Here is a 25,851-nt window from a genome sequence, read left to right as displayed (position 1 = left end):
AGCAGAATCTGCCCCTCAGTACAGATGTATGGGCCACAATATGAAGGTAATGGAGCTCCAACGGGAAGCAGGTGCCAAAATGTTCCCCCAGGCCATGTCTGTGCTCATGCAGCCATCCGCAAAACTTTTGAGACGCGAAATGGGAGCACCAATTTGAACACACAAATCCTTAGTGTTAGGACATAACTGCAATACCTCTGCTAGTCTCGGACACTTGATTTCCCAACAAAGCCTACTTCTGACTTCAATATATCTATTTAATAATAACGAATTATCAGATAAGAACTTCAGTGACTTTGATCATGACAGAGTGAATCACTTGTAAACTAGACACTCATCTCAAGATTTTCAATCCAGCAGGCTGCCTTTGAGGTCTCATCCAGCTCCCACTGACGTCAGCAAAAGATCCCTATCTAAAGGATTTGAAGCCCAAAGGAACCAGTGAACAAGTATGGTCTCAAAAGCAAGCTGTTTGCTCGTGCTTTTATGTTCTTTACAAATGAGACAAAAAGATTTTACAATCTGTACAATTCAATTGGTTGAAAAGCAATCCATGAAGAGGATGCCTTTGGGCTTCAAATACAATGCTGAGAAATTCGCATGGTACTGCTATTAAAGAAGAAAACATTACCTATTTTTTAATAAACAAAATCCAACCAATGCCTCAAGGAAACTTTTAAATGCCTTTTTCTGAAACAGCATAGTACATACTTGAGCCCGAGTATGGATTTTACATGTTCCAGGAAGCAGACAGATCGGCATGACTTCTCAATTTGTGAAGTTCACGGGCAGTGAACAATGTACTTGATGCATTCAACCGGCACAGTTCTGCTAAACAGACTCAGGGGTCACTCTGTGCAGCAGTTGTTAGGTTTTGCTTTTCAGCTGTGTCTCAACCAAGAGGCACAGGATGGAAGGTGGTTCACGTTCCTGTATCTTTGTGGTGTTTAATATGAGGCTGTTAACACTTGAAAAGACCAGGAATCTGTACTGCGGGTGACAAGACTACTTCAGCCAAGGAGAAGCTTTTCAGACATCGACATAATGCATTGTTATCGGGACCTTTGCGGCCAAGATGGATGAGACGATTGCAGCTTGGAGGTTCAACGACTGGTTTTGTGCAAACCCAAGAAAAGGTGTTTTGTCCTTGGAGATGCGCTGCCCTCACAGCTGGTTATGTTTTCTTTTAGCCACAGCAGAAAAGGCACTGGGTGGGACCTCACTGATCCTAGAGATGCAGGACTCTGCTTGGGGACCACCACTTGTCCACCATGGGCACATTTCATTTGCTTTTCATTTCAACAGGCCCCAAAAGCATTTTTTTTTTTAATCCTTGTATAGATTTGTAAAAGCAATACTGTTTTTCAGAGACATCAGGTATTAAGCTCCTGTTAGGCATCCAGAAAATACCAGATTCTGCTAGGAATGAAAAGGCTTTTGAAAAACCAAAGATTATTTTGTTTTTAATCAAAAGTGGCACCATCAAATTGAGAGACTTTTAGGTAAGAGAGTTACAAGCAAGTGAATTACTTTGTGGGCACGAACCTCACCAGCTAGGACTCAAAAATAAAGAAGGCACTTTGGAAAATGCTAATCTTTTTTACTTGTTTTAGTTTTGTTAGAAAACCACAAAGTAAATTGATCATCCTACTGGCTCCAATACTGAAATTAGAGAGGGAGAGCATGTAGGATTTGGAAGTTCGTCTCAAGGTAAACTTGTTTCATCATGCAAGGAATCTGTCCATGATTCATAGGTTTTTAAGGCCAGACTCCATCACTATCACAATCCAGTCTGAGATACTGCATACCATACTGCATACCATAATGCGTACAGCTTCACTCACTCTATTGTGCCAGCACAGCACAGCATGTTGCTGTCAAAGCCTGAATTCTTTTGTGCCCTTTTTTTACCTTCTTTGAACTGCTTCTGTACTGATTATTGAGTGGAAATAACTTTAAACAGCTTATTTTTGTCACTGGCTGATTACAGTATGATTATGCTATTTATCTAATTTTTGAAGCAAAAGGCTTTCCTGATTTGGGGAAGAACTATTGCTTTCAAGTGATAGTAGATTCTACTACTACAAAGGCACACGATTTATAGCAAAATTAACAAATTGCTTGTGGTGCCCTTAAAAGTAACACAATGACCTTCAAGCACAAACCACAGACTAAAAAAAGATTTAAAAAAAAAATTGTATTCATCCCGCTAGGCTGTTCACCTGTATTCTACAAAAATGTACTTGATTCCCAAGACAGGTCTTGTTCTTTACATTCCCTTGAGCCATGTAATACCTTGGTCTGAGGAGAAACCAGAAACACTTGTGTTCTGGAAAAGCAGTCTGTGAAAAATCTGTATTTGTATTTAGAGGTATGCTGAGTAACTTCAGTTTACTGCTATTACATTTCAGTAGAAAAAAAAAAAGCTAGCTCACCCTAAGCACTCATGTAAGTATGTTTTTATGTGGAGCAATACAAGTCACTCAATAACACGGTCAAGCTCTCAGTGTTCCCTCAGAGGAGGCGAGTGCTTTTTCCAGTCATTCTGAAATGGGTGTCTTAAGTGCAGCCTGCATGCAGGCTGCTTGGCCTCAGCAAATTGACAAAGAAATTCGCCTCCTCTTCAGGATGGTATCTCAGAGAAACGCCAGCTGGATGCTCTTCATGTCCCGTGTAACAGTGAAGATGCACCATGCGTTGGATGTCATCGATCACTTACAGAAAAGGACTAATAACACCAACACCTTTCAATAGCTGCTCAGTCTCAGGCTATTATTTAACCACTCTGAGGTTTGATTGTTACTTTTACCCCTTTAGCAAATATTTATGTAAGTAGTTTGGATAAAAAAAGGCTATCTATGGCTTACATAAAGCATTCTGTTTTCTATTTTATAGCTAAAAGCTCCTCGAGAGAAAGTGCTCACCTGAAAACAGGGCAAAAGTACCAAGTGTGGCCTACTCAAAATCAGTGCCTTACATAAACTGGGATCCTGCTCTGCCAAGGCTCCAGGCTAACTATATGCTACATATGAAATGTATGAAATGTTCAATGAAAAGACCAATCATCACCTTTGAATAAGAAACAAGTATAATAAATTATGCTTAAAATTTGTGTTAATGAATTGGCATTATCGATCTGATTTTCTGACATAGACATATCATAAAGTGCCGAAAATTTCTGTGTTCATTTAATTACTTCTAGTGTTGCAATAAAAATATTAAAATAAAATGTGAAGGTCCATTAGCTCTCTTTCTAGTGAGTCAGTATAAAAAACTCCCCAAAAACAACCAACCAAATAAAAAAAAACCCCAACAAAACAAAACAAAAAAACCCACAAAAAACAAGCTACTAAGTTTTGAGTATCCTCGCTGAATGTTTCCATATGGAGTTTGTATTTCACAGCTGTTAAGCTATGAAGTTTGTTAAAGCCATTTTCTGGAAATATTTCAATCTTTAATTCACTGAGCTTTATGACAATGGTCATCTTCACCTTCTCGTGGCTACTGAGTCTCCGAACCATTTTTGGTCAGTGTGGCTGACACACTTTTCTGAACTCTCATCATTTGCGTGTCCACTGATGATGCAAACCAGGTAGAGGAAGCTCCCATCTTCAAAATCGGGACAAAAGAGCATTTTAGCAGGGCCAAACATGAAATGGAAGCTTAAAGCTTTCTATGAACAAACTCTTGGAATTTTTTTTCAATATCAGTTGTAGTATATGAATAAAACAAATGTGTATTAACAACAATGATTTTCTAAAAGGTAGCAACACTAACTCCTGCTTTTTAGCTCTTCTACTGCTTTTTCTTTCAGTAGGACAGAAGTAGTTTGTAATTGTTTTTCTCCAATACAAATTCTGTAAGATCAACTGAACTCAGCATGGTGGAATTTATATATCATTGCAATAGTAACTGTGGGATTACGTGTAACTTAAAATTCTGAGATGAAAATGTGGATTTGCAATCAGGAAAAAAGTATCTTATGAAAAAGTGTGCCCCTCTTTTTGTTTAAGAGAGTCAACAGTAAACAGTTTCTTGTAATTTTATAAATAACCATAATTGCCTGTAGTCTCACCACCAGTGGCGAGGTGCTTATAAACATTACTACAAGAGTCTGTCTACACTGTTTCTACAGCTCCAGATTCATTGTTCCATTGCATGTAACTATCCTCTTGAACAAAAGAGCCTTTCAGAAAACTATATTTCGAGCAATTTATGTCTGCAAGAGCAATTTCATAACCCATATGGTTGTTTTAACCCTTTGCATACTTACAACCTCCTTTGACCTGGACAGATAACTGGCATTCACATACATATTTCCCCTCAGCATAATGTAGTCAAAGATGAAATAATTGTGTAAAATATTCTTGCTTTTATTAAAAACAAGTGCACCTTTTTTGTGTCTTTAGTCACACCTCCTTTTTCACCTTTAAGAAAAGGTGCTTTTCTTTTTATCTTAAGAGTAATTTTATTATGTCTCCAGGACCCTTTCCAAAAATAACTTCACTGCAGCTTAAAGATACACATTTTAACAAGCTAGGTATTAACCATTAGAACAGATGACAAAAGAACATAATATACTTTGCAAAGTATTACACCTACTTTTGTTAGTTCCAAAGGAACCCCCGTGGCTAACAGAAAGAAGCTCTGAAAGACCATTGTGCAGTACAACTGCCGAAGTTGTACTTCCTTCCTTCACTCAGGTCACTGATCATCCGGATCCAGCCTTGCTGGTAGGTGATAACAGCCACACTGTACATGCAACTCCCCTCATACCTGAGTTTGGCAGGCACACGTGCAGCCCGTGAAGATGGCACAGGGAAGAATGTGCGAGTGTCAGGCGACAGCCTATTCTGCCACACCTACAGTTGGAACTGAGCAAGCACAAGTTACATCAGCATTAACAAGCAGGGTAGGACTGTAAGAGCGCTTCTGCCAAGTGGAACTGGCATTTCTGAGGTCCTGGTGCACATACTGTTATACATTCCAGAGGTTTCATTTCAGAGTAGCTCCAGTGGGGACTTGTGGAGCGAATGCTTGTTAACAGCTGGAGCACATTAATCATTCAGAAGTGCATCTTGAGGTCTTCATGAAAAAGGAATATAATTCGCACATACCAAGAGTATTCCAGGATGTGAACCTAAGCACAGTGAGGCCACAGGGTAGATTGACTTCAAAAGCACATGTCCGATATTAGCAAAAACCACACCTACAGCCCCAGCATGTAGTGCAATCCAGGTCTATTAACACAACTTAGTATACTGGTAAAATGTAAGCCTATTTTTATGTTATTTTTATTGATATGTGTGACTGTTCTCTGCCCTGCTGGACCAGATGACCTGAAAAGGCCTCTCCCACCAAAATTATTCCAAGATCCTGATTCTTCCTCAGAGGTCTCCTCTGCACCATGCCCTGAAAATGCAGCAAGTACTCAGACCGAGACACAGCAGTTTTTGGACTTGCCTCACAACGCAAAGGCCAGAAGCGGCCTGCACCTCTGCTGGCTCTCCAGTGTGCCAGAAGGGAGCGGTGACACTATCATGTATTCAACATGGCTGTCGGAAACAATTACCTTGCAAATATAATAGACCCAGACAGGATCTCTCAGCAAAGCCTATTTTAATAACGATTCTGCAAGATCAAGGGTTCTACCTAAAGGTAGGCACATGTAATAGGGCAAAAAGCCCCTGCTTATATCCCCCCAAATCCCAGCTGCAATTTCCCTCTCCTGTTCCCCATTGGTTGGGTAATTCAGGGTTTACAGACTATCCAACACCTGCCTCAGTTTACATATTTCATTCATCTAATTTGAACAATACCCTTCCCCTCATCAACCTATTTAAAATACGGGTTCCTGGCCCTTTGGATACCCTTCCCCCTAGATTAACTTGTAGATACATATATCAGTATGCATTCTAATTTTAGTCTGAAGAGACTTTGTTGTACATTAATGATTCATAGTCTGATGTCTCTCAGTCCTTCCTCCCTGGGCTGGGGTCAGGCACCAGCTCCCTAGTTTTGTAAAAACAACATTCTTTTGTTAAACGTTCCTCACAGTGGCTGGTGCATAGAATCATAGGATAGCTTGCGTTGGAAGGGACCTTCAAAGCTCATGTAGGCCAACCCCCTGCAATGAGCAGGGACAGCTTCAACTAGATCAGGTTGCTCAGAGCCCTGTCCAGCCTGGCCTGGAATGTCTCCAGGGATGGGGCATCTACCACCTCTCTGGGCAACCTGGGCCAGTGTTTCACCACCCTCACTGTAAAAAATTTCTTCCTCATGTCTGGCCTGAATGTCCTCTCCTTTAGTTTAAAACCATCACCCCTTGTCCTGTTGTAATAGGCCCTGCTAAAAAGTCTGTCCCCATCTTTCTCACAGGCCTCTTTTAAGTACTGAAAGAACACAATAAGGTCTCCCTGGAGTCCTCTCTTCTCCAGGCTGAACAACCCCATCTCTCCCAGCCTGTCCTCACAGCAGAGCTGTTCCAGCCCTCTGATCATTTTTGTGGCCTCCTCTGGCCCCTCTCCAACAGGTCCATGTCTTTCCTGTGCTGAGGGCTCCAGAGCTGGACGCAGGACTCCAGGTGGGGTGTCACCAAAGCCGCCTGCCCCACCACCACAACCTTCTTGGCGGGTCTCAGAGCTCTACATGGGGGCTGCGCGGGTGGCGCCAGCACTCACCCACTTTTCACTTCCAGCCCTCCCCCGTGTGGGGATGAGGGAAGGACGCCGGCCCGAGGCGCGGCCACACCGCTAACCGCCCCACGCTCCGCCGCCATCCCTGACCTGCCGCCCTCGGTCACCGGCCTCTCCCTGCTCGAAATCTCGCGAGAAGTGTCCCGCGGGCCGGGCGGGGGATGGAGGAGTTGCTGCCGGTGCTGAGGCGGCGCCAGTGAGAGGGGGAGGCTGGCGGGGCGCCTGCGGGCCCTCCCCCGGGCTGGCCGGCCGGCCGGGCTGCTTCTCCTCACCTTAGTTCACCTCCTGCATGCCGCCGGTGCCAGGGGCGCTGTGCAGCGGGGCAGGGGCCGCCCGCCATGGCCGAGGCAGGAGCGGAGAGCGCCAAGGGGGCCGAGGAAGAGCGGCGGGCCGCTGAAGGTGGGGGCGGGGGCCGCTGGGGAGCGGCCGTTGGGCGGGTGCCCCGCGCGCCGCCGCGACTGCTGTGCGTGGCGCGTTGCAGCGCGGGCGGGGGGCGATCGTGGGTACCTGCGGGGTGCGGTGTGTGTGTCCGTCTGTCTGTCCGCGATGTGGCACGGACGAGCCCTGAGCGGCGGGTGTTACGAGGTCGGTGGCCGTGGTGCAGGGACAGGGCTGCGTGTCCCCGGGCTGGGCACGGCCGTCCGTGGGGTGCACCGCACCCTTTCTGTGAGGGCTCGTCGGGCCGGTCACGTTCCCCATATCGCTCTGTGGTGGTGGGTTTTAATAATAACGCACCGCAGTCTGCACCAACTCTGGCCCAAAGTAAGACCTGGAGCCCCTGACTCGTTTCTCCCACTGGAGTTCAGTAGAGGTGCACGGGGGTGGATGCACCGGCGTTATATTCTGCACTTACTGAGAAATACCAAGTACAGTGTTCACTCTCTGCTTCTGTTTATTACTGTTATAGATATGGATTAAAAATGTTTTTGTTTCTTTAGCTTAGTCTGCAGCATGCTGATTCTGATACACAGCCGGTTTATGTATTCCTAAAACGCTAGTACGACTTCTTGTAGGTAATCATAATTTATTATTTTAGGTATAGTGATTTTTACATGTGTGTGTATGGATGCCCACGCTTGTGTGGTGACCAAGGTTTGATGTTCCTTCCTTGTTCTTAATCGTGTTTCTGCTATTAAAACAAGGCTAATTGTGAAACACCAGCTGTTTGTGCTCCTCCTGCTTTGAAATGAGTGTGTTGCTTCCCCTCTCTGAGGAGAAAGGAGTGCTTTGCAAGAGGTTTGGAAAACAAGAAGTGAGCAAATGTCTCTTCAGTCATCACTGCAGTTCTGTTTAGTTAGCACCACTTCTTCTAGGTTTAGTAGGTGTTTTCTAAACTTGTGCTTGTGTTGGGTTATGTGTGTTTTAGTGTATATGAGGATCCTGGCTGTCTAGAAATACTTGACATTTTTCTGTCTCTGCTGCTTGATTGTTTAAATACTGGCATAATTTTGTGGCAAGTAATCCAGTGTTTGAAAATAAAGTGGGGGTTTTTTGTGGTAGAGTTTTTGAAATCTGTTTAATTGTTTAAAGCAATGATTTACTGTTTCTTTATCATGCACATGCTGTAAGGGAAGGAAATAATCAAAATAAAGAAAATCCCAAATGTGCAGACATTACAAATAGATTTGGGAAATCAATGTCTGGGCTTTCATGTTTTATTGTAAAAGAACCTCCCCTCTCTTGTTTCTTTTGCTGCTCATGTGTATACCTATTCTTTTAACAGATTTTGAACCAACAGTCTTTTTCTATTAATAATTCTTTTTAAAAATAAATGTATCTTATTTTTGTGGAATAAGTTCACACTAAGGTTAGCTACTTAGTATTTTTTTTTTTACTTGAGTGTACACATTATTGTTGGTGTACTTGCACATTATGAAAAAAAAAACCTCTAAACTGGACAGTTCACACCAACTAAGAATCAAATTCATTGTGAGACAAAAAAAATTGGTGGGTGATTGAGAAGTGAATCATTGTGGATACCTTGAAAATTCCCTGTTTGGTTTCCAGGACCAGATGAAACCATGGAAGTTCTGCAGCTGACTTGATGCGAATCAGTATTATACAGTAGTATGAATCAAAAACTTACAAGAAAATACCTACCATCTGTTCCTTTAGCATTATATGATTTGAGAGTTGTTTTGTTTTTGTTTTATTTTTCTCCAATAATGAGCTACAATACACAAGACTGGATTTCTATCAGCGACCTGGTTTCAGCTTGAAAGTGACTGGGAAGGCAGGGTAGCCTTTCAAGGCCTTATGTAGTATCTTTTCATTAGCTGGTTACAGTCGTACTTTTTAATACACTGATAAGTTGGGCCGAATATTTGGTGTCTGAAATCTCTTAAGTAAATGTGTTATTTAATTGGTAAGTTGTGATTCTTGACTACTTTCTTCTGAACAGTGAAAGTAAGTAAATATAGATGCAGGAAGTAATCAGTTGTCTCTAATGTTTGATTGAAATTTCTCTAATTCAGGATGATATAATTTTTCCTTTCATTGTTTTGTGATATTAAAACCAAATCCAATGTTAAGTTAATCTAGAAGAGTTTATTCTCTGTATGGTATTGTTCATAAGATGGTTTTGTTACTAAGGTCTCTGTATCTTGCTCCTGCTTTACACATGCTTATAAAATTTGGGGAAAAAACCCCTGTTTTAGACAGTACATTTCTACTGTTTTCACAGCTTAACCCCGATGAAAATTGTTGCCCCACCTTTCAATGAGAATATGCTGTGGGCTATGATCTGGATGCCAGACTTGCTGTAACTAGCTTGAAGGTGATTTTCATGGCCTATTTTAAAGCTCTAAAATAAATAAATAAAAAGAATTACAGAATGGCTGAGGTTGGAAGGGACTTCTGGAGATAAACTAGTCCAACCCACCTGCTAAAGCAGGTTCACCTAGAGGAGAGAATATTTAATACAGTTCTCACCCCTGTTTAGAAAATATGGTTCTTTGTTTTATAGGTGTTCAGATCTGCAGGATCTGTAAAGGGATGCGTATCACAGCACCTGTAACTTTTTTCCTCACATCTTACTGTATTTATATAGGATATAGGTATAATTGTATTGTTTTCTAATGAAAAACTGCAGTAAGAATTCATTAAAACCATTTTAGAAAAATAACTCCATAGTAAAATAAAGAAATCTACGTGACATCGAGTTATTTGAATTTATTTGGCTCTCTAGCTATCCTCTGTGTGTGCATGCATGTATACGCAGATGTATCTGTAATTGCTTAGGTAATCAGAGAGATATCTTAAAAACCAGCATGTCGGTTGGGAAAAAATTTAAGAATCTAATTTGTTGTCTTGGGTAGTATCTCTATTTAGAAAAATTAGGTGGCTTGTGTGCCTAGATTTGTGTGTATCATCTCTGCTTCTTTGCCTGACTACAGTCCTAAGGACTTTAGACTGAGACCTTGAAACCAAGGAAGTGCTCAGAGGCTGTGTGCACATGAATGTTTTGGTTCAGAGCAATAGTGTTGGTTTGAACTGAATCCCCACTCATCCCCACTTACTGCTCATTGATTTGGTTTCCAGAAACACTTTGGTATAAATGAACTAGACTCGTTTCAGAAGAAACTCAGCCAGAATCTTATTGTAGCGAGGTTAGTGCTACTCCAGGCACATACCAGACGTACTCCAACTCCAACCATAACGGACTGAGCCAGTGGTTTGTTCTCAGACAATGTTAAAACATGCATTGTAAGGATTTTTGGCCCAGTGAACCAGACTAGATGTGATTTAGTGTAAGCTCCCTGAACTACTTACAAATTAGAAACAGGGGCTTCTGCACCAGCTGCTTCTCTCTACTGACCTGTTGCTGTTGTGCCATTGTAATTACGACTGTAGACATAGCATTATAGCTTGTGCAAGTAGATTTCTATTTTAATAACTCATCTAGTTAGAATAAAGAACTCTTATGTGCTACTTTAATGATAGTCACTTCTAACATAATTTTGACTTTAAACTTGTCAAAGCTTTAACTTCTAGCTAAAGGTTTTTATGTATGCCAGGAATATACATTTGGAAAATACACACTTTAATAGTCTGATTATACAAAACTTCTAACAGATTTTTTTTTTTCTTTCAAACTTTAGGAAATATGTGTCTGTGGTCTTAGAAATTTCAGTTCAAAGCAGCTTTTTTTCTTCTCCTTTCATTCTGCCAGAAAATGTTTCAAAATAAGAAGCTGGATTGAATGTACCTTCTTATTCTTAGGAAGGTTGTGCCAGTGTTACCACACTGTTAACTCAAGCAGCTGCAGAGCTTGAGTAATTCTCCAGGTCTGCTGTGTACATTTATTCACAGACTATGAAGAGTGCCTCCCAAAGGTTTCATAAATGTACTTATTCATTGACATTTTATTTCAAGTGTATTTTACTGTAATGTCCTGATAGATAGATTTCAGTGTTCTTTTTTAAACTGATTAAATTAAAAATTCTATTAATTTAGGAATACTTACATGACTTGTATTTTTCTGCTGATTTTTGGAGTGCTTATGTGTATCTTGTATGATTTCTTTTTGACGGTTCTAAAAAGTCTAAATAGTGTTTTAATAGTAAAGTAATATTTTAGGAAAGCCTATGAGGATTAAACCCAGTCAGAAAGGTAACCTTTTATAGGGGGGTGAGTGGGTCATGAGGTAGCAGTGCATAATTAAGGCAATAATTTTGAAAAACTGTCTTGGACTTAAACTTGAATCTGACACAAACAAGTGCTGTCTGTGGCTGTTATGTTTACGAATTGCATGATAGTTCTATGGCCACCTTGAGTGGGATTCATCTCACTTATCATTAGATGTTGACAGAGAAGATAGCCAAATCTGAGCTAGTTACTTTGGTTTTTGTGTAATTACTGAATAGAGGTAGGCACTCTTGGTCTGTGTTTCATCTAACCAGCTGTAGGAATCTATTTTAAATTGAGATGAATCACCCTAGAAATGTTGTATTTCATCTAACCAACTGTAGGAATCTATTTTAGGTTGAGATGAATCACCCTAGAAGTGGCATCTTTCCTCCAAGAAGGACTAGAATGGCTAGTTCAGATGTGGACATCTTTGTTTGTTCAGATGAATCTCACCTTTTCTGGCTTGTGAATTTTGGCCATAAGCCTCTTCTAATAGGTTGTATTTGTTTAGGAACTGAGAACCTAAAAACTGTTATTGGAGAAAACAGCTCAGGAATATGGCATGTGTTTATAAATATTATTGTCAGTAATTGGAAAAATGTAGAAAGTTTCCTAAGCCTAGTTTCTTAATGTGTTGCATCTGATTTACACAGAACCTTTGCTGAATACAGTTCATTTCCTATGTCTTTACTTTGTGTCCCATACATGAACAGAAGATTCATATGGCTCATTTGTAGTTCACTTCCCTGCCAGGCCCATTGGGGACTGTATTTTTTTGTTCTTGTAGAAAAACATGAGAGAGGTTATAGTTCAGTAGGGCATGGTCTTGATATTGATGTAATGAGAACTGGATATATTGATAACCATTCCTTAACTAATGTGTGTGCCTGATGATGAAATATACTGAAGTTAGTGTCAAAATAATAGTGTTTTATTTTTTATACACTTACCGGGTATTAGTTATTTTTCATATGGTGTGTTTGTGATCTTTGGATGGTCTTTGCTTTTTTGTAGAGAGAATGATTACAGTGGGGTTTTTTTTCCAGTATTACTTTCATCTGCCCTGATGTGCATATAAAATATTTTTAATTTTTAATATAGACAAGCATATATGCTTAATAGTGAGAGCCAAACATAGATCATAAAAAGACGTTTATATTTGAGGAACTATTCACTTACTGTTAAAATTCAGTTATCATTATGCCAGGGCATTAGCAAAACTTTGAAATGAACGGTACTTTTTAAAAGTATCATTTCTCGTTTGGAATTTTATTTGACTTTCAAACCAGACTATTGTATGTAATAGCCTTTGGGGTGGTAAAATATCTCTATTTCAATAAAAATGTTTCTAGTAAGTTAAAAATTGACTGATGATATTTTTTTTTCCAAACTTATAATAAAGAATGGTCTTTCTGGATATTACTTTTCATGAAGCAAAACTGCTATGAAATTGGGAAACAGTTTTGCTTCCTATGATCTTAGAGGTGTTTGTTTTTGATGTTAATGATATGAAAATGTTAACAGAAATTGAAAATATAAGAAATGCAGCCAGGTGCACAAACGAAAGGTAAGAATCCAGCTTTTTCCTGTCATAGGAGCACACCCTGGTTATTGGCATACGTTCTAGCTCATTCTTTCTGTGAACCCAAAGATTTTTAAATCCTTCATCCATCTCTCCTCAAGTGGTATAGCCGGAGGAGTAAAGAAATCTTTCATCACAGCCCACATGAGGTTGAGACACTCTTCAGGGAGAGAGTAAGCACCTTGGAATCACCTAGTATCATAATGATAGCTATTATAAAGCTCTAAGAGATTATTTTAAAGTGCTCTTACTGATTTCTCAAAGCTGACTTAGCTTTATGAACTGTTTGTCTTCTGCTTCTTCAGTGAGTAGTAGGTATTAAAAAGATTTGCTCTTGTCTGTGACATTCCAAATAATTACTTTTCTACTAAGTTGGGTAGTTCTGAAGCTTTAATTTTATTTCCCTGATGGTTTTTTGTTGCTTGGTTTTGGTTTGTATTGAGAACTTTGAAGGATATATATAAAGATATATATATGCTGTATGCTATACATGTCAGAGGTCAATACAGATTCTTAACCTTATATTTTTGTCTAAGATCAACCAGCTATCTTACTGAAGTTATAGTTACATGGAATTGAACTGGCATTTGGTTTGTCATAGTGGCAGTATTTAGGATTCAGTTTATCACCTAAAAATTGTAGCATGGAAGTTCTTAGTACATCTTTGTTGCTGATAATCCAAACATTTTTGGTATTCTTAGCGAAGAAAAAGAGGAAAAGGATGGTGTTAGGCAATGTAGAGAAGTACAGTCTTCAGAATTTGTTGCATGAGTGTGAGGAAAACACTGATTATTTTGATAATATGAAGGATAAATGGAAGAAGCTATAATTGGTGCATTTCATTTTGTTTCTTTGAAAGGAAGTGGTTTAGAAAGCAGGCTAAGCATCTGTGTGCAAAGGAGTATTTAGGTCAGTGGGTCTGTTCTGTCCTGCTTTGTCACAGGACGAAAGGATCTGTTGTGCTGAAGGCGTTCTTGTCTTTGATACATGTAGGCTTCTGTTTAGTAAGTACTCTTTGAATATGCATGAAGCATTATTATACTTCAGTAACTTAATCTAGTAATTATAGACTGCTATTACCTAAGTGAATTAAAACTACTCTTTATTTATAAAGAGTTCCTTTGGAAGTGTTGAAGTTTTCTGTTTGTTTTATAATTGCACGAATTTATAGCTGAAATATAAAATGACACTATTATTGAGTGATGATTAATGATAAAAATATTTCAAACATTACCATTTGTGCCCTTGTAGTGTTTATTATGCAATTTATTTTTACATATTTTTAATTTCCATAACTTGAATATGTTGTGTATTTGAAGTAACCAAATTTTCTTTCTGTTACAGATGCCCAAGGCTGTTACTTATTTAAGTATTTATTGATTCTTTGAGTTTCCAACTCTCTTTTTGGAACTTCCTGTGTGACTTAATGAGTTAAAGAGCTTTCTAAAGTAAAACAGGGGCTGACTCTGTGTAGTCTGACTTGGTAGAGAGAGGATTAGCGGAAGACCAGGCAAGCTGTTGTTCAAGTATTAGCCTATTTTCATTTAATTCTCCGGAGTAATAGTCCAGCAGAAAATGAGAACATAGGAGGTAATTTTTCTGGTGTAGGGTGTGCTTACACTTAAGAAGAAAAAAATTTTCAGTCTATATAGTTCTTTTTGCAGACTTTTACCTATAATTTACAGACAACACAGCTAACAAAAAAAAATATCCAGGTTTTCTCGCAGCTGGATTTTGAAAGTACCCATATTGATTTTACCTCCTGCTAAAAGTAGGAGATGCTCACGGCCTTAAATAACCTCTCTCAGTCCTTCATCTGTCCATTCATAGAGTTAGCTCTTCATTGTTTCTAGGTGTATCACATAGGATACTTTCCTCAGCAGCATAGGAAGCCTAAAGGTGTGCCTAGTTTTGCTGAAACAGTTAACCTTGTGATTGTTTACCAAAACATCCGCTGTATGATTCTTTGTGATAGTTTTGCACTGAGATAGGAACAAAGTGATTCCTGAAGGCAGTTTTCCTTTCCCAGTAGATCTCTAGGATTAATTTGGCTTGTGAATTTGCTTCTATCCCTCCCAGAAACAAAGCAGGTTTTATTGAGAGAATTTTGAAGTCAGGTTTGAGGTAGAGCTTGTCAAGCTTTCAAGACCCTTCCAGTTTACATGACTGATGTTATGTGCAATTGTAGATTTGTGTCAGAAACTTAGTTGTGGCAAACTTTCCTTTTTTTGGATATCCAGCTTTCTAAAATAATTTTTTTTTTAGCTAAAAAAACAAACATTTTTGGAATTGAATTTAGTGTTAGTCACAGTATTTTGATCTGCTAGCTAATACTACATTTTGCAATTTTGCAGTGGGATATTTGAGGTGCTGGAGGATTTAAGTGTAGTCTGCTTAAGATTGTGTGAGGAAGAGAATAGGTATATTTTATATTGCGTTGGTGTGTTGAGTGGGTTGACAAGATCATTACAGGATGGTAGGAAGATGATGTGCTTTTTTTCTGTATTTAGGTTGTAGCAGTGCAACCTGTATTTTTTGTGTCAGATGCATAGAAGCCACTCACGGTTAATTTTTTATTTTCCAAATGAAAATCAGAATGGATGCATGATGATACAGCTTGTACTGGACACTGAGCTTTTTTTCTCATTCACAGATAATTTCTCGATAGATGGAAACCCATGCATTGGTTCTGGAGTCCCCAGCCTCATGAATCCAATAACTAAGCCTGCTACAACCACTTCTTTCAACAGTTCTGTGGCTGAGATTCCAAGGAAGCGCAAAGGAAGTGATTCTGATAACCAGTAAGTAAATTTATTCTATATATGTCTCAACATAAATTTGAGACATCACCTTAAAATGAGAAAACAAGATTAACAGTTAAATTCTTGGATCTAGAACTGCAGAATCAGAACTGCTTCTTCAGTGACCAGGGCAGCCATTTAATTAAACGTGCCCAAAAAATTAGGACTGTTCTGCAGTAGTACTCAGTCTTTTTAAGGGGGTCACACTTGACTACTAACATGATACTGTTGACTCTTTTCTCCTGTTTTATACCTGCCAAACAGATGCCAGTTAACCAAATAATCTTCTACATAGAAAAATATTTTTTAAGTAACATCTTCAAAGCTTTTTTACTTAGCCAGAAGTAAGGGACATGAGTCAGCCTGCAGATCTAGTGCATTACAAATATCTCCAAACTAGTATGACAAATCCACCTTTAAAAAATGGGGAAAGGTAGGAAATTTACATGTATTTGGGATTATTAAAGCAATTATCTGTAATCTTTGCTTCTTCCATACATCGTCCTTTGATCTTCAGAATGTAGCTATACTGTGGAATTTGATATAATTGTCATCTTGGAGACTGAAGTGTATCTTGTAGTTCACTGAATACTCCAGAAATACATTAGTTTCTGAAAAAGAGTCTCCGTTCTTTTTCAGTAGCACTTGTTGATTTTTACCTCTTCAGTAAAAGTGGTGGCTTGTCAATAGTGTTTCCCTGAAGTTTGGATCTCTCTCTGATGTCAGGCAACTTGTGTCATAAAAAATTTCACATCTGAGTTGAAATACTAATTGAAGAAAGTATTGTTTTATAAGAACCAGTAATTAGTTTCTAAAAGCTAATGTTCTTGCTGAAAATAACTAATTAAGTGGGGTTTCCACTAATATTTTTCTGTGACTTAATTTGGGTATATCAAGTCATCTTTTTGTGCGTCCAACATTTTGCTTACTTTATTACCTGTTTCTGCAGGGATACGGTTGAAGGTGATGGTGATCCTCAGAAAAGGTACATTTGATAAACTAATCAATTTCTGGTTTCAGTGTTATAAATATGTCATATAGATCTGTTTGGCTAGATGAGCTGTGTGGTTTGCCTTAAGGAATGCTTTCTCTACAGGCACGTCTTTGTACAGCACAAGGTGATACACAAATAGATAATTAACAGGAGGGATAGGCCCATCCAATGTTAACGTTTTCTATTATTTCTTTCTAAGAAGACGCTCTGACTTGCCTGTAACTTTACCAGACTCATTAGGATAAAATAGGAACGAATGAAAGATAACAGTTAAATAAGACAACTAGGGAGGTGAAAGAAGGGTCTCATACTCTTCTAGGACTGATGCATATAAACATTTTGTGTTCATTTGTTTTATCAAGTGCTATTAAAAATAGAACTACCACAGCTCTGTTAAAATACTGCTATTACAAAGTGACAAACCAGAGTTAAGATTGGCTGTGCAGCATAAATAAACACTTTGTGTGTATACGTAATGAGATAGTTATTAATTACATGATTACTTTGTTGTGATTTCCGTTTCTGCACCTGAATACCCTACTTAGAAAATATATTTGTTTATATGTAGCTGTGCAGTATTATTTTCTATCCTTGTAGTTAGTGTTTGGTGTGTGGCTTATTTGGTAGCAGAAAAATCTTTCTTTGGGGAGAAATTGTTTCTTTGTGGATTTTTCCATGGTCATCGTGATAGAAAAATGTGAATAAAAATACTCCTGCCTTTAAAACCCTCTGCTTCTATTTTAGAAGGAATGGGGAAGTTTCTTTAATGAATCAGCTGAGAAAGACAAAAAGGTGGTATTATTTGTTTTCTTTTCCTGAATAATACAGGTTTGATTTTTTTCTAGTACCAACTAAGTATACCTACATTATAGGCGTGAGGTAGAATTTCACCTGGTGTTTACAGAGTCAAGGTAGTTTCAATCTACGCAATTATATCAGTACCAACAAAGCTGCTAGGACAGAGGCTATATAAATCCATTGAAGGCTGTGCCTGATTGATGAGCAGCAAATTTGTTCTAGTTTCTTCCCCAGGTGGAGCTCCTGAGGGAGAAGGAGAGTTAGTTATTAGGCCACATGATGCTGCATTGCAGTTGATCTGGCTCCCTCTTGCCTCTTCTCCTCTTACGGTCTTCTGTTAGAGTTTGTAATACATGTGCATTTCTGGTAAAAGTTCCTTTTAAAGTGAAAGAAAAATACTAGTTATTGCTAGCTCCTCTAAATATGAAGCTGTTTCACTGAAGAAAAGCCCTAGGGTCTTGTGAGCTCAGCCTACTCCTGTGTTTGGGTTTATCAGCCTGTCTAGAAGATTCCTGGGTTCCAGTGAAATCCTAGGATGAAAAGCTGGATCTCTGAATCATGTTAATTTGCCTCTGGCTGCTGGATCCTTACCAGAGTCAGTGCTTAGTTACAGGTAGAGGCCAGCTTTTGAGGTCTTTCCTAAAGCTGTGATCTCCAGCTGTCCTCCTACTTCTGTTTCCTCATAGCAAGCAGTTGCTGACTGATTGACCTGTCTCCTTATCCCTCTGCTACAACAAATGCCTCTTCTAAAATAGTCATAGGCTATCAGGTCTCTTCTCTGTAATGGAGATTAGAGTACTGCATGAAGTGTTTCCACTGTTGAATTTATAAAAAAGCCAAAGAACCACTGTAGAAAGATTTAAAATATTTGTATCAGTTTTTCTTTTAAAGAAAATAGTAGCTGATATTTGTATGGGAACTGCTTCTCTGCAAGTACCAAATTGCACATACTGAGTTGGCAAGATAGTTATTAGGCCACATTCTGAAATTCTTAACAGATGGTAGTGAAGAATACAGTCATCTTGAGGAAGCAAAAAGATCATTGCCCTTGTTTGAATCGTCCTTTACATTTTCCTGCTGCCAGGTGTTTATCACAATACAGACACTATGATTGTCTTGCATTTACAATTTGATTACAAAGACTTTCCAGTCATTGCTGTATGGTATGGGAAGATATTAATTTTTGCTTTTTATGACCACAAGCCAATTCAAGTGTATTTTCGGTCCAGTCTAGGCTTTTAAAATTTCATGTAAAAAACCAAAATCAAGCCTGGAATTAATTTACTTGAATATTTTATTGATTTGGTTTTTTCCAGGGCAGAAATAGCCCTATATTTATGAAATATCCCAATAATATGTTCACGTAACTATGGATAATGGAAGTTATGCTTTGGTCTCTTTCCCTTATAAATCACTTGCTAGATAATTTTTGTTTTAGGAATTTTTGTGGGTTTGCTTTTGTTAGAGCCATATTAAATTTGTAGCATTTTCTATATCTTCTTGAATTAATGAGGGAAAGAAGTGCCTAATATTAAATATGCAATGTTAAACTTGGTATCTTATTTTCTCTAGGAATGAAGATGAAGAGCATGTTAAAATAAAAGATTTCAGGTATTAACTTACAATAAAAGTACATTTTGCTCGTAAATACTAGGATTCAAAATATTAACAGGTGAATGTTTGTTAAAACTGTCAGATATTAAAGAGTAAACTTTTCCTTTTGCCCCTTAAATGTATAGTAATTTTTTAGAGTCTCCTTGAGGATTTTATTTTCTACTAATTTTAATGGAAGCTGTGTTGCAGAATATCTCAGATGGTTTAGCAAAAACCCGAGGTCAAAATTTTCAAGGTGAGAATTAAATGCAGTATAAAGGGAGGAGCTGATCCTCAATCTGTGTGAATTTGAGAATTTTTTTTTTCTGGATTTCTCTACACTTAGAGGTATTTAAAATTCGTCCTGCATTAAAATAGGTTCAGCTAAAGCATGACAAAGTTGGGGTTTATTTGTTCTGGAACAAGTTTTTCTATAGAGAATTATTCTGAATTTGCCATTGCACTTTGAGTTCACGTCTTACCTTAATCCAAATAGAAATCCACGTAAATCACTTGTAAGATTTGAAATGTTGTTGACTGAATGCAGTCATGATTTATCCAAACAAATATTTTAAACTATAGACAGGCCACTTAGCAAAATTAGAGTTGTTTTATAAAGTTGTTTTTAAAAATAAGTGGTTTCCATTTGTCATGTGAGCAGAGGTGTCAAAGCAGAAATACTGTCATCTACTGTGCTGTCAAAAACATTGTTTATACAGTATACTAACTAATAATTATGAAGTGTTTTTGTAATTTAAATTAAATGGAGGAAATGGAAGTGTTCCAAAATATATTTACAAGGTTTTTTTGTTTAACTCCAAAGTTAATTTTTAGTTATTGAGTATCCTCGGTCGTTATACAAGATTCTGTTTTGTATGTTGCTCTAATAACTTTCATTTTGTAGTGTTAATTGTTTTTCCTTCAGTTTTAGTTCATTAGTTGAAGGAAAAAATAATTAGAAGACATCTGAAGCTTTGCTTAACAGTTGTCTCCCTCCAATATTTTTCACAAGTTTAGTGGAGAACTTGCTTTTCTCCCTTTCCCTTTGTAATCAGGGAATGTAACAGCAGACTTTTTGATTCATCTAGTCATCACCTGAATTTCTACATCCACTTGGTCAGGTTTCTGTAACTTCTTATTGGCTCTTAGAGATGTGGAATATTGTTCTTTTTCCCCAAATGTTTGTATTTGTCTTCCTGAGGTTCACAGTTCAGGGAGCATATACAATATATGACTTGTCTGTTACTACCTGACACAAAGGAGAAGTTAGGTGAACTCCTAGAGCTGAGAATAACTGGTAAAATTAAATTTAAACGGCTTCATAGAGGGAAAAGCTAATTGATTGGATAATGACTCAGAATTGTTTGAGTGGAGGGGGATTTATTTTGGGGAAAAATAACAAGAAGAATAAAAGACTAGGTCTTTACAACTGTACTTTGTTCCTTCTCAGCAGGTCAGGCATAGTTAAGTTCATTACCTTTAACGCTTTCTGTTACAGTATACCTAAGAGGAAGAGTTTTGGAGATCAGTTAACCAAAACATGTTGTCCGTCAGTTTGGTTAACTACCACTTTGGTCTCAATCAGGAAGGAAAATAATCTTCATTTTAATTGACTAGCTTGTCTGCTGAGTAAGAAGGGAATAGAATGAATTAAACTTGCTTTGATCTGCTAGAGGGTGTTAGAGGGGAGCAGATCAGCTAGAAAAGCTAACATACTCCACTAGAAAGAATTAAAGAGAAAGTGACGTAAGATATAAATATATTTCTTTTGTGCACTGTCATGTGCCTTAGAAGAGGTTTTCTGATGAAAACTGTCTGAGAAGCTCTCTTTCTGTGGCTGATTTATTGGGTAGAGGCTTACCAAGAGATGAAACCTGAGGCACAAGGTATGCACAGAGGCTGAAACCCTTTCTACCACCTTATCAGGTGAATGAAGGGGAAAGCTTTCTAAAATACCTCTGGTGAAATGAGATGAGACATAGCTTTTTTTTTTTCAGTTTCCTCTAGTTTGCTTATAATCATATATAAATGTGCTCTGTTGCTTGTGCTGTGCTATGAATAAATTGTTGTGTTTGTGTCTGTCATTAATCTGAGTAGTTTTTAAGGTAATGGGATAACAAGAAGACATTGCTTATCTCAGATTGTTCTGAGTTTGCATAAAACAGACTTCAGAGGCACTTTAGCAAGTTCTTAGAGCATTCTTTGGCTTTGTTTTGTGGTGGGTTTTTTGTTTGTTTGTTTTTTAAAGTAGCAGAATGAATACTCCATTTTAGTTACACAGGCCAGGTGGACATTCGGCCAGGGAGCAGAAATGTTTTCCAGTGATTACTAATGACATCAGCAGTTATCTGGTATACAGTAGGATGTCAAGGTGTTCACTTGGGCTTCAAGGGTCACAAGAAGAATTTAACTTTTGTAAGTCTTCATAGCCTCTTGTTCCTGGTACATAATCAAGGCATTGCTTGGGGGTTTTTTTCCCCTTAATATTTCACATCATTAGTATCGTCATTTCTGCTTTGTTCAAATGAATCCAGTGCAATTGTCAAATACAAGTAGTGTATGAAAAACTGCTTCATTGCAGTAGTATCTCTTGTGATATGTTCTCTTCCCAAAATTGAATTGATTAATATTATGGGGAAAATCATGTGTTCTATATTGTTCTTAAAATATTTTTTCTTTTTAGAGAGGCTCACAGTCAAACAGAGAAACGAAGAAGAGACAAAATGAATAATTTGATAGAGGAATTGTCTGCTATGATACCTCAGTGCAATCCCATGGCAAGAAAGCTAGACAAGCTTACAGTGTTACGGATGGCTGTGCAACACTTAAAATCCTTAAAAGGTGGGTTTTAGGCAACTAATCCTGAAAGTCCTTGTTCTATCAGGAGTTATACTGTGTGTCTTTTTTGATGCTAAATAAATCAAAGGTCATTCTATGTATCCTTGCTGAATTCAGTTCTGAGTCTGTTCTTCATTTAAAATTATGTGGTTCTGTAGCTTCCAGGCCTCATTTCTTTTTTTTTTTTTGCTTAATATTTTGCTTAATATAACAGAAAAAACCCACCCTTCAGTGGCTGATGTTTTTTGTCTGCTAAGGGTATGCCTTGCAAACAAGTCACTCCTTGATTCTTTTTAAAAACTACAATGATCAAGCAAGCCGGTCTTTGATTATTTTCCAGCACCCGAGTTAAACGTGTTCTGTGATCTCTCCACTTTCCATCATACTTTCTGTAACAGTAATACCTGTGGTGTTGTATGATGCCAACAGCAACAATTGTTAGTAGAGAAGCGAATGGTCTTTATACGCCTGTTTGTTATTCCTGTGTTTGTAATTGCCATCAACCCTTCCTCTCTGTACTGGAATTTTATCTATTGACTTTGAAACTTAAAATATCGTGGAAAAACAAAACAAACTCCAGCAAAACAAAAACATCAAAACAGAACACAAACAAAGAACAACCAAAACTAAGTTTTGAGAAGGCTTTAAGTTGAAGGCAAAGTCATTTATAAATATCAGATAGTCCTGATGAGTTGTTTATCTAGTGTGAGATTACTATAGAAGTCTTCTCAACAATGGGAAACTATGTTAATGCTTACTTAAAGAAACTGATATAAGTAGTTGCACTGCTAGGGAGCACAGACAACTTACTTCAGTGATCGGTTAAGTCTTTTACAGTGTAACTTCATAAAACTAAAATCCGTTGCGTAAAACTAAACAAAAAATTACATTTGGATGTAATAATCTTTCAAACTTATTTTTTTGCCTACAAGAACAGTAGACAAAATGGAAGCTTCAAGACAAAAAATACTTGAACAGAGTAATTGATGACTTAGACTACATTAAAGTCTTAAACACTATGAAATGTTAGAGAGTACCAAGAAAAGAGCTATCAAAAGTTTATATCCTCAGCTAGCAAAGTTAACGAAGTCCTGGATCTCAGTGAATGTTTTAGTGTTGGAAGCAAACCAGGATATTTTCTTTCCTCGCATTTTGCTGTTGCTAGGTTTGGGGATTTTATTTTCTCCCTGAAAAAATAATATTCAAGTTGCGTATCGCGTGGTCTATCAGCAGCACTGAAGATTTTAGTTTTTTTGGCAGCACTGTTTCAGAATGATAATGTGGCCAATGGTAAGCAAAGATCAAAGACTATCCGCATTGCAAAAAAATGGATAATGAATAAACATACCTTAATAAGAACCTCATTAGGCTTAAGTCAAAGTGGCGTAGGAAACAAATTTTGCTACTAACTTGAGAGTAAGGGAATCATAGAATAATCTAGGTTGGAAGGGATTTCTAGAGGCCCATTGACCCAAGCAGGCTGAGAATTTTGCATAAAGAAATAATATGACAAATTAACAGGGCAGTAATTGTACTTGCAGTTTAAACAAGAATTTACAAGAAATCTTCAGCTCAAACATTTATATTTCAGCAATAGGATATGAAAATTCGAGTCCATCCAGCACAGTTATAATATTATCTTTAAAGCAAATGCTTTAAGAAAATTCAAGATACTATATGGAATGATAGTGAATGCTGAAATTTGCTGGAAAATTCAACTGCTATTTACCTCAAAAAAATATCTTGACAAAGTTGTGGAAATGCTTGTAATGGCTCAGAATTATGTTAGGGTACCTGCCATGGGTGCTAGACCAGTAAATGTAGTGAGTCAGACTTACTACATTTAATGAGGCATCCAATTTAGCTACAGTAGAGTGGTGTTTTTTTGATTGTTGGATATATAGTACTAATGAAGCATTATTCATGCCAGAAAACTATTGATGACATTGGAATTACTCAGATTCAGCAAATGTTAAGGATTTTGAAATAGGCCTATAAAATGTTTCTAGAAAATTCAGTTCTTATATTACCATTTCTCTAGCAGTACATTAAAGACATGTGAGCAGACATTTTCTTGTTTTATGCTAAATAAGGGGCAAGAAAAATCTGGTTGTGTGCCCATATTCTTTACCAGCATATGTTTCTGAGGTTTTTTATTTTAAATATTTTTTAGAATTAAAAAAAAATAAAATCTCCCGTTGTGGTTGCAAAGAAAATATATAAAATACAAAGTCTGTAGAACTCTCTTAAAAAATAAATTCAAAGTGTAGCTTTTGACTTTATGTCTGCAAATAATCTGTTTTCCAGGTTCCACTAGCTCCTATACAGAAGTCCGATATAAACCTTCGTTTCTCAAGGATGATGAGCTCCGACAGTTAATCCTTAGGGTAGGTGGAAGGAAACTTTCAGTTAAATGATGTTCTTATTAAAGCTTGCCACTCACTTGAGTTTTCAGTTAGAAAGTGCTTTTTCCCCCCATGTTGTTCTTCAAGCATACTCTTTGATATACTTGATGAGTACTGGTTTATACACTCTCTGTGCTGTGCAGGCTTTTACACTATGCAGGGTTTTTCATAAAGAGATACAGAAGATGATTTGTGAGCATTGCAGACAGCAGCCCATGAAGGGATAAGAAGTCTGTATACAATCTGTGTATTGAATACATACATTTTTTTACGTTGATATTGAAGTCTGCAGCTGGCCGCCTCTTTTCCCAAAGCTGTATTTAAGAAAAGTTAGCAGTCTGTTGCTAAAGGTCTGATTTGGTCCTTGCAATCCAATTTGCTTTTTGGTGTGATTTATAACTTATTTAATTGTAAAAATCAGGTTTAAAAGTGTGCTTCCTGGTAGTAATCAGTATTCATTGTATATTTTAACTGTATGTTTTTAAAAACAGTATCTTTATATTTTCAGGCTGCAGATGGATTCCTATTTGTGGTTGGATGCAACAGAGGAAAAATTCTGTTTGTCTCAGAATCAGTTTGCAAAATACTTAATTATGATCAGGTGATTATAATTGAGTTTCTTGGTTTGCTTATATCTTGCATTTTCTTAGAAATTTTTGGCCTTTTACATTTTATTTTTCATTACCAAAAAAGAATCCTTGTGTATCATTTCTTGGAATTTCTTTGATGTAACTTCCTTCAGAGTAAAACTGAATATCCTGGAACAAAATATTTGCAAGTGCAGTCAGTGTTTCTGACCTGAGTAATAGCACCAAATTTCAATTCATCATCCTTAAGAAAACTGCTAGTCCGAAGGGAAGGGATAATTTGAAGATATCCTAATTTCTATCTGCATGAGATTTTCTTTTAAATGGTGAGGTGATTTGGGTTTGGTTTTTTTTTTTTTAGACTAAGGAAAACAGGTAGTTCAGCAGTGGAAGTTAATTAAAGCTTTCCTCAGTAATGCCTTTCTGCTCAGATGCATTACATCACACCTCAGGCACAATTACTAGCCATGTGTATAGTCAAGTAGAAGGAGACTGAGATAGCGTGAGTTAGCTTAGCCTGTAGAATAAGAGAAATAAGAAAAATAAAGTACTCTCTATTAGTTGACATTTAACATCAGGAACAATTACCACAAATAATCAAGGCATGACAATTTGTTTGTGTATCTATGACTTCTGTTCCAAAAACAGAGGCTAAACCAATTAGTGCTTCCATCTGTCTACTTCTGTAACTTTGAAAACATTTATGCTACATTCATTTTCTCTCAAACGGAAGGGTAACTAATCTGGACTGGTTTATAGGTTGTTGGGTTTTTTTTTTGTTTATAAAACAACATCTTTTTTAAAAGTGAAAGGAAGCATCTTATGGGAACAAGCATAAAGCAGATTTATTTTTAAACTTCTACACTGAATTTACTCAAGGACGAAAAAGTATCTTTTGGAGTCTTTCACATTAGACATACCTACTTCCA

The 25,851-nt window shown here is 37.6% G+C and overlaps 1 protein-coding gene across 2 annotated transcripts in view; it reads left to right on the top strand.

Moving 5' to 3' along the window:
- The first annotated feature begins 6,777 nt into the window (after positions 1-6,777).
- Positions 6,778-25,851, top strand: part of BMAL2 (basic helix-loop-helix ARNT like 2) — a 37,606-nt gene continuing 18,532 nt past the window's right edge. For both annotated transcript variants that reach the window (XM_080363572.1, XM_080363573.1), the window contains exons 1-7: positions 6,778-7,094; positions 15,560-15,707; positions 16,657-16,692; positions 19,072-19,110; positions 21,776-21,933; positions 24,238-24,317; positions 24,844-24,936. In XM_080363572.1, the coding sequence (XP_080219698.1) occupies positions 7,034-7,094; positions 15,560-15,707; positions 16,657-16,692; positions 19,072-19,110; positions 21,776-21,933; positions 24,238-24,317; positions 24,844-24,936 (615 nt within the window). In that variant the 5' untranslated portion in view covers positions 6,778-7,033. The remainder of the gene's footprint in view (positions 7,095-15,559; positions 15,708-16,656; positions 16,693-19,071; positions 19,111-21,775; positions 21,934-24,237; positions 24,318-24,843; positions 24,937-25,851) is intronic.

Source organism: Nesoenas mayeri (assembly GCF_963082525.1).
Source record: "Nesoenas mayeri genome assembly, chromosome: 1".
Taxonomy (NCBI): domain Eukaryota; kingdom Metazoa; phylum Chordata; class Aves; order Columbiformes; family Columbidae; genus Nesoenas; species Nesoenas mayeri.
Note: the sequence above shows the minus strand (reverse complement) of the source record. Positions and strands in the feature narration are given on the sequence as shown.